Here is an 8,902-nt window from a genome sequence, read left to right on the forward strand (position 1 = left end):
TAGATCTTTACTTTACATATTCAGAAATCTAAATAAGCAAACTGTGTTATTTACCTTGGCAATGTACTTAGAAATGGGACAGAGGATATCGCCTTGTATAATACTCTTGTAGATATTTCAGTCTTGAAGTAACATTGGTCACTCATGTTTCAAAAATACTCATTCCTGTATCATTTCTACTCATGTAGTTTTGTTTTATAGCTCAGTCATGAATTTAAAAATAAAAACATTGTCATTTAGATCTTTGGGTTCATTAAGTTTTATCTAGACATGTGAGCCATGTTATTTCTAAGGCATTTTATTTTTCCTTTTAGCTTTTAATGTCATTACCATTGGTGATATGTATTTCACATAATTATCTAAGTGAAATCTTTGTTTTGACTGATATTCATTTTCTGTTCGAATGAATCCAGCTGGCTGGAAGCTAAGAAATAGTTGTACAAGTTTGTTATACATATCTCTAATTGTAATTTTGCTTGCCATAGCCATAGGCATTTTATTTCTGTGATCTTTTACATTACTGTAAGGTTGTATTTTTTTATTATTTTTTTTTTTGTATTTTTTTACAAAACATTTATAAAATAAGTAAATTGTGGCCACTGTTATGATCTGATTGCATGCAGTCATATACTGAATATTTTACTTATGTAGATTTTATTGTATTCAATTTATCAGTTTCAACAAATGATATATATATATATTTGGTCATTTTAAAGTGGCTAACAGTTATGTATTTACAATTGTACAAATATTTAAAATATATACCATTGGATTATTAAGTTTTTTATTCATTTAATTTTTAAAAACAATACATTCAATGCCTTGGTTTTCAGATAAAGACATTTTGAGTAATTCTAATTTTAGAATTTTGTGCTAATGACAATAAATATAGAATGAATTACAAATGGGTTTTGAGGAATAACTCTAAACTTTTGTAAGACTATATATCATCATTTAATTGGTAGATTGTCTGAAGCTCCACTGTCTAAATTTTTTAGAAACTATAGTAATGAATAATAATAATAATTATGGCATTTTTGCTTCTAGTGTTATACTTACGACTTTGTGGGTCTCCACGGTTTATGGTAATTTTTTATGTGCTACTCTCGGTGACTAGCCATACTGGTAGTTTAGGACTAAAATACTATTTGTAATTATTATGTTAATATTATCTCGCTCTAACCGATTGACTACAAATACACCAATAAGAACACTGCAAGAACGTCAAAGGTTTATCAATACCTTATTAATTGTTTTTTCCCCCCCATTAAATTTTTGCTTTCTATTGAGTCATTTCAAATTATTTTTAATGATCATGAGTTAATATCTTTTAATGCATTAAAATTAATCCTTCGATATTTGAGAAAAGATGAAAGGTCTTCTTGAACAATGTTTCATTTCTTGTTTCTTCATTTTAAGGCAGTTTTTATTTCTGGCAAAACTTCCTTTTCTTTTATATTATAAATATATATATATATTTGACGACTTAGCCATATACGAGTTAGGAGATGGGTCCGAGTTGCAGTTAAGAAAAATGATTTCTTTCTTTAAATATAAATAATTAGTTGTACTCCTATAACTAAGTTCCAAAGGGTTTTATTTGTTAAACTTTATTATATTTCTTTTCAGGAATCCATTAACACCCTTTATTCGCGTCTTTATTCCTTTAACATTATTAACGAAACCGGGTTCCTCTGGCCATTAACAAGTTGTACAAATAAAAATATTTCTAGTCAACAGTTTTAGAATTAACATATAATTACAATCAACCTAGTTTATATTTTAACTTAATACAAACAATTTTTTTAAAGCATTTACATACAAAAATACAATATTTAAATATTATACATTCATTTCACTAATTTATAACCACTTAGAAATCTTAAATGTTTCTTGAGATTGAGCCAAAATTTCTTAGTAATAGTTCTTATTTTTTTTCTCTTGGCTTATTATTAATTTGTGGACATGTATCATGTTAAATTGAAAATAATTTTTATGTATTCCTAAATGAATATAAGTCCTATTTTTTATTTTTAAAAAGCTTATTTTTTTATTTCTCATTATTGCTATTTTAAAACAATGTTTGCCTTGAACAGTTTTTGACTGAACAGATTTAGGTATAAAATATAATTCTGTTCAGTCAAAAAAATAATGAAAAGTTGTAATTTTCCTTAAAAAGAGAACCTTAAATCGTATTTCTCCTTAAGTCATTGAAAATGTAGTTAGCACCACTGTGAAGTAAGCCATCAAAATCATCTTTTATCCGTTTATTTATTCATCAAAAATTCCATTACTATTCTCAAATATTTCTAAGTTAAGGATGGTAAGTGATTTAGGATTAATTATTTATGAGCTACTTTGCTCTTCCTTCATTTCCTTAACTTTGATTATAGTTACCTTGTGTTAGGGGACATGAACCATTCCCATCAATCTTAGATTTGAATAATAGTATATGGTTGATGAAGCCTTATTATAAACCATTTTTAAGATAATTGTACTTTTAATTTTATAATGAACGTTATGCTTCACTTAAAAATTTATAAGGTTCATAACCTGATTATAAGGTTCAAGGCCTGATAACAGAACTGGTTTTTTTGTCAGCCTTCAAGATAAAAAAACATTTAATGTGTACCATACATAATAATTTGGCCAAGTGTTATGGTTATAAATCACTTGTTGTGTATGGACTCAAACAGACCAGCTATTTGAGCCAAGGAACAACTGGTGTAAGTGATTCATGACCATATCGCTTAGCCAAATAATTATGTATGGTACTCATTGGATAAATAATTCAATGGTTTTTAATTTGTTTCATAATAAATTTGTCACTTGTATCTATCTACATTTTAAAATTTATAGGTAAAAATAATGGGGAAAAAAATGACATTTTCCTATAAAAATTTGTAATTTGTTACACTACCATACTAATTATCAGTTAATATAAAATATGTTGTTGTTTTTTACCAATAAATCCTAAAAGGATCTACTAACTAGGTAATTAATTTAATAAATTAACAAATTAGATTTTTTTTTTGTTTTTTCGCCTTTATAACTCCTAAGGAGTATATCATAGGGAAAGGTTAAGGTATAAAAATTCAACGGTATTAAATTCTGTTTTGAATGAATAAACTTATTAATTCAATTAAGTAGTATTTCATAAACTAGAAAATAAAAATTTTGCCCAAAAAATTAGTACAAATGAATCCAAACTTAAATCGTAAAATAGATTTCTGCTGGCTCCCAAAAAGATTACTAAGTTAATTAGTTTGATATAGTATCAAATTAGAAATTGTTGTTTGAAAGGTCTTTCTTTCCTTTTTTTTGGCTATAAATCCTAGACAGTGAATCCAATTAAAAAAGTTATAATAAAACAGTTTAAAGAACATTAAATTATGCATAAAATCAAAAACATAAAATATCACTGTTTTTTCAGCTTTTCACCTCTAAATCCTAAAAGGTGGATCCAAGTGAAAAAGTTATTACGAATGAAATTATATGTCAAATGAGTACCCATTATTATTTGGTGAAGCGATATGGATGTGAATCACCTACACCAGTTGTTCCTTGGCTCAAATAGCTGGTCTGTTCGAATCCATACACAAGTGATTTACAACCATAACGCTCAGAAAAATTATTATATTATATTGCTGGTTCAATGCATAATTTTAATGTTCTTTAATCTATTTTATTGAAACTTTTTCAATTAGATTCATTGTTAAGGATTTATAAATTAAATAAAAATCAATCTTTATTCTGGACACTTGGTCCCCTAAGAATAAAAATTTGGAACAGTTTTTGTCTGGGTACATTACCTTTTAAATATAATTAAAAAAATATATTACAATAGTTATATAAAATAAAATATATACAAAAATACATATTTATTCATGCTTATATTGTTTTGTTTTATTCACAAGTTCACGGAAGTTTGATAGTCTAGGAGATGCATATATAGTTGGTGCTCGAATGAAGTTAAAGAGGAAGCTTTACGGATGGATGTGGGTAAGGAGTTCCAAAATGAGCTAGCTCAAACAGCTAAGGATTTTTAAATGGAGGCAGTTCTATGGGTAGAGATATAAACATCAGTAGGTTGAGATCTTGTGTTTAACAGGGGAATGGATAAACGAAGAGTAAGGAGGTAAATGATATAGGAAGGTTATTGGTTATTAGGATTTGGAATATAAATGTCCCAAGGAGGTATTGTCTCTGGATACTGGGATAGAGCCAGCTTTGCTTGGAATAGTATTGAAACATATGAGAACGCCTAGGAATACTGAAAATGAATCTTATAAAGCAGTTCATTAGTCTTTTTAGTCTCTTTTCCTGTTAAATGGATAGTCCTCCATACACTAGGTATCCTTAATCAAAATGTAGGAGAATAAGTGAGGATACTAGAAGGTGACGGGTACCTCGAGGAAATGAATCACGGGACCTTTCAAGATGTTGAGGGATTGAGATTTTCAAGTTATTTGGGAAATGTAGCTATTCCATATTCTATAAGGTTTTTTTTTTGTGTTTTGAAACTGGATAGGTATATTGGTGAGGTATAATAATGGATAGTAAGGGTTTTGAGTCGATGAGAATGACCTTGTTTTTTGCTGGATTTATAGGAAAAAAACTGAAAGAAAGACCTATTCAAATGAAAATTTCTAACCTCTTTTAGAGACATCAGAAATGCATTTCCGAGTTAAGTTCGAATTTGTATGTACTACTATACCTTTTTGGGCAAAATTTTTATTATTTAGTTTACGACATACTACTTGACTGAACTAGTAAGTTATTATGAATGTTGAATTGTTACACGATAACCTTTTTGCTAGGATATACTACTTAGGAGTTTTACAGGCGAAAAAATACTTAATTCGTTAATTTAGTAAATTAATTAACTAGTTAATAAGAGTTTTAGAACTGGAAGAAAAGTTAAACATCAGCAAATAATTTTTAAAAATTAACGTTAATAATATCCTGTCAACAGTTCACTTTCGCTCTGACTTTGAGTCTGAAAGGTACGTTTTGTTTATTCTTACCCCTTTTTCCATCTTTTAGTTAGTTTGTACTGTATTTTATATTTACAATTTATAAAATTATTTTCAGATGTATGTTCTATGGCCTAGATTTTATGCATTGGGCTCCTGCCCTCTAAGGCCAATCATCTATATAAAATTTGGATTTTTTAAAAAATTATTTGTAATGTAGCTCTTCAAAGCACTAAAAAGCAATAGACTTTCAGAAATAAATCAATTATAAGAAACTGTTAATTTATCAAATATATTTTTATTAGATGTCAAGTTGTAAAATATATCACATAAAAAATTATTTCTTATTCAAACATAACCATAAACAGTTTATTATATTGTTTATTGTTTTTAGTAATAAGTAATTAATAACAATGTATTGAATAAAAGATTATTTATCAATCAAATTGAATGTTTTTTTGGTAATATTTTAGGGAAAAATAATAATAAAAACATAATATAATAACAAGTAAGTTTTTAAATTAAAAAAATTCTATATTGCACAAATGAATACCTATATGTTATAAACAATAATTATTAACAAATAAAACCGTTAATTAGTATAATTTATACAATTCAATCATCCCATTCTTCATCATCAAAGGCTTCATCAGAATCAGATGTAGAACTGCTATCACCTTGAATATCTTGTTTACGATTGGCCAGAGCAATAGCAAGAGCACTCGCAAGCCCACTAGGCTGAGGATTTCTATTTTGTACTGGTGCCACCTAAAAGTTTAAATCAATTAATTAAAATAATCAATTAATAAATCTAAAATATAATAAATACATTTTTCAAAATTTGAAAATAAAACTTACATTACTAACTGGCTTCAAATCGATTCCTTTTCTTATTTGATCCATAAGCTGACCACGTGAATCTGATGGGGGCGGTTTCTTTTCTTCGATTTCAGATGAGTTAGTAACATTATTTAGAGGCTGTAAAATTTAATGACGCTGGATAAGTCAACTCAATGAAGTACAAATATATTCATAAAAATAAAAACTTAAGCTTATGTTAATAGCAACACCCCCAAATATATAGGGTGTCCCAAAATTAATGCAAGGTTTAAACAAAATTAAAAACAGGTTTTTTCTTTAAATTGTTAATTTTTTTATTTAATCATAAAGTACACCGGATAAGGTTATATATGGAATAACACATAAAACAAATGACCTCTATGGCTTTGCTAATAAATACTCACTCTTTTGAAAATTTCAATGGCACTGCTTCGATTTTAAAATATCAACGGCTTGTTTTTGGACAACTAATGTTTAACATCACCAATTGACCCAGTCTACCTGAATTTTTTATAACTCTCTTAACAGTAGACAAAGTTAAATTACTATTCTGACTATATTTTGTATGAAAGTTTCCAACTATGGCTGTCAGACTTTGATCACTTTTGAAATATAGTTCAACAATGAAAACACATTGTTCTATATCGTAATATTTTCTATTTTTACTAACCTCAACTACTAGCTGTCAAATGGTTTTCTTTTAATAGGGTTGCCAAGGGTTACTGCATCAATGGTGGTAAATTCAAATCTTGTGTTAATTTTGGGAAACCTTTTCTATTTAAGTCATGGCTATAAAAACTTAGATTAAAACTATTATATAAATGTCTCTATTATTAAATTTTTTTTTTCCACTGCCGGTCAAAAAATTTCTTTAACCATAAAAATGTGTACATCTAACTTTATGCCAATGATAAATACAACAATTTTTCTATATAAATATGTATAAACATATAGTACAAGAGCCCAAGAGGAGAAAAAAGGCAGTTATTTCACCCCAATTTTTTATTACTTAATTGAAAACTATGAATAATTATTAGTCACAATTGATGAGTCTGCCAAGTATAGGTAGGGGGAATAAAAAATGGCGGCTGTTTCAAAACGTTAAAAATTATTAATTTTTTAATCGGAGATCTATATCTTTAAAACTACTAACAATAGAAAATCTAAGAGAGCATTATTTAAAGTAGAGTAAATTTGCTAAAATGTAAACCCTAATAGAGTTATTTACATTCAATAGTTCTCAAGATATAGCTTTTTAAAAAGCAACATTTCATGAAAATGTTGTATGGAACGTTATGAAAGATCAGTATTTATTGAATTTATTTTAAAAAATCTATATTTCAAAAACAATTTGATGTACAGATGTCCATTAGCACTCAAATTAAAGGTAGTTTAATGTACTAAAAAGTAGTTTATGACCTTCGTAGGAGCTTTAGTTTTCATGGTTTTTGCTAAAATAAATTAATTTATAGTTGTTCGGACATATTTTCATTTCCCAAATTTATATTCATATGTGAATATCATAAAAACTACTACTCCTACGATGATTTATAGTAACTTAAATTTCCTTTATTTTGAGTATTGGCAAACATCTGTACGTCTTATGGGTCTAGAGATACATTTTTTTTAAATCCAACATTTTATATGAAAAACTAGAAATTTACATTTTATGACTTCATTTTGTCGAATATCATAAAAACTACTACTCCTACACAGATAAACAGTATTAACTATTTTATAGTAAATTTAACTAGCTTTAATTTGAGTGTTGGCAGACATCTGTACATCCAAAGGTTTCTGAAATAAAGTTTTTCATAAATCAAACTTATTGTCCGAACAACTATAAATAAATTTATTTTAGCAAAAACCATGAAAACTACAGCTCCTATGAAGGTAAAGATCATAAACTACTTCATAGTACATTAAACTAACATTAATTTGAGTGCTAATAGACATCTGTATGTCACATAGTTCCTGAGATATAGATTTCTCAAAATAAATTAACTAATTACTGATATTTCAGTACATTTTTATGAAATGTTGCTTTTTAAAAGGCTATATCTAGAGAACTATTGGACGTAAATAGCTCTATTAGGGCTCATATTTCAGAAAAATTACTCTTCTTTAAATAATGTTCTTTTAGATTTTCTAGTGTTGTTAGTAGTTTTTAAGATATAGAGCTCCGAATGAAAACTTTATGTTTTTTTAAAGTTTTGAATCAGCCGCCATTTTTTATTCCCCCTATCTATACATGGCAGACTCATCAGTTTTGACTAGTAATTATACCTAGTTTTCATTAAAGTAATTAACATTGGGGAGGAATAACTGCCTTTTTTTCTTCCCGGCTCTTGTACTAATATATTAAGGAAATTTAAAGTAACAAAATATTTAATAATAACATACCTTTAATTGTCTCCCTTTAGTGGTAAGCTCTTCTAAGACAGCTGATTTAATGCGAATGGAACTATCATCAGCGATAGGCATAGGAGGTGGTCCAGGAGGTGGCGGTGGAGGAGGTGGAGTAAATATAGGCTCAACGACAGCAATTTGTTTCGGTATGGCTAGAATAATAAAAATTTATAAATTAATAATATTACATACAAGTTACAAATTCAAAAACCTTTCGATAAAATACTAAATTCAAAGTTTAATTTATTAGCAGATAAAAATATGTCACTACAAACGTAAGTGTTTGATTTTCATAACATGTATTTAGCTAAATCTAAGATTGGAAATCACTGATTGACCATGTGTAATAATAAAAGGAAAAAGGAAGATGTTCAAAGAAAACTCAAATAATAAATAAACTATTTAATGAACAATAAAGGAAGATTCTTGATTTTATTCTTATTCCCCTTTTTTCTATCTTTTAGTTTGTATTGTATTTTATATTTCTTCTCTTTTTTATCTGTTATTACTGATTACAAGTGTCTAAAACCTTTTAGTATTCTTATTTAATTTTTACGTTTCACTGTACATCTTTTTAATTTTTCATTTACTTTGTTCATTTATGTTTAAATCATTTACATGTTTGTGTCTTTTTTAGCCCTGATGAAGCCCTGCAGTGTGGGACAAAACGTTGGCTC

General features: G+C 27.5%; 1 protein-coding gene across 1 annotated transcript in view; it reads right to left on the reverse strand.

Annotated features, from left to right (window-relative positions):
• Positions 1-5,489: 5,489 nt before the first annotated feature.
• The window catches only part of LOC106681712 (actin nucleation-promoting factor WASL), an 11,427-nt gene continuing 8,014 nt past the window's right edge, over positions 5,490-8,902 (reverse strand). Inside the window, exons 6-8 of the mRNA XM_014422176.2 lie at positions 8,220-8,377; positions 5,835-5,954; positions 5,490-5,744 (exon numbers count right to left, since the gene is read on the reverse strand). Coding sequence (XP_014277662.1) covers positions 5,592-5,744; positions 5,835-5,954; positions 8,220-8,377 — 431 coding nt within the window. The 3' untranslated portion in view covers positions 5,490-5,591. The remainder of the gene's footprint in view (positions 5,745-5,834; positions 5,955-8,219; positions 8,378-8,902) is intronic.

The sequence above is a fragment of the Halyomorpha halys genome, unplaced genomic scaffold (assembly GCF_000696795.3).
Source record: "Halyomorpha halys isolate HHAL.00 unplaced genomic scaffold, Hhal_1.1 Scaffold361.1, whole genome shotgun sequence".
Taxonomy (NCBI): domain Eukaryota; kingdom Metazoa; phylum Arthropoda; class Insecta; order Hemiptera; family Pentatomidae; genus Halyomorpha; species Halyomorpha halys.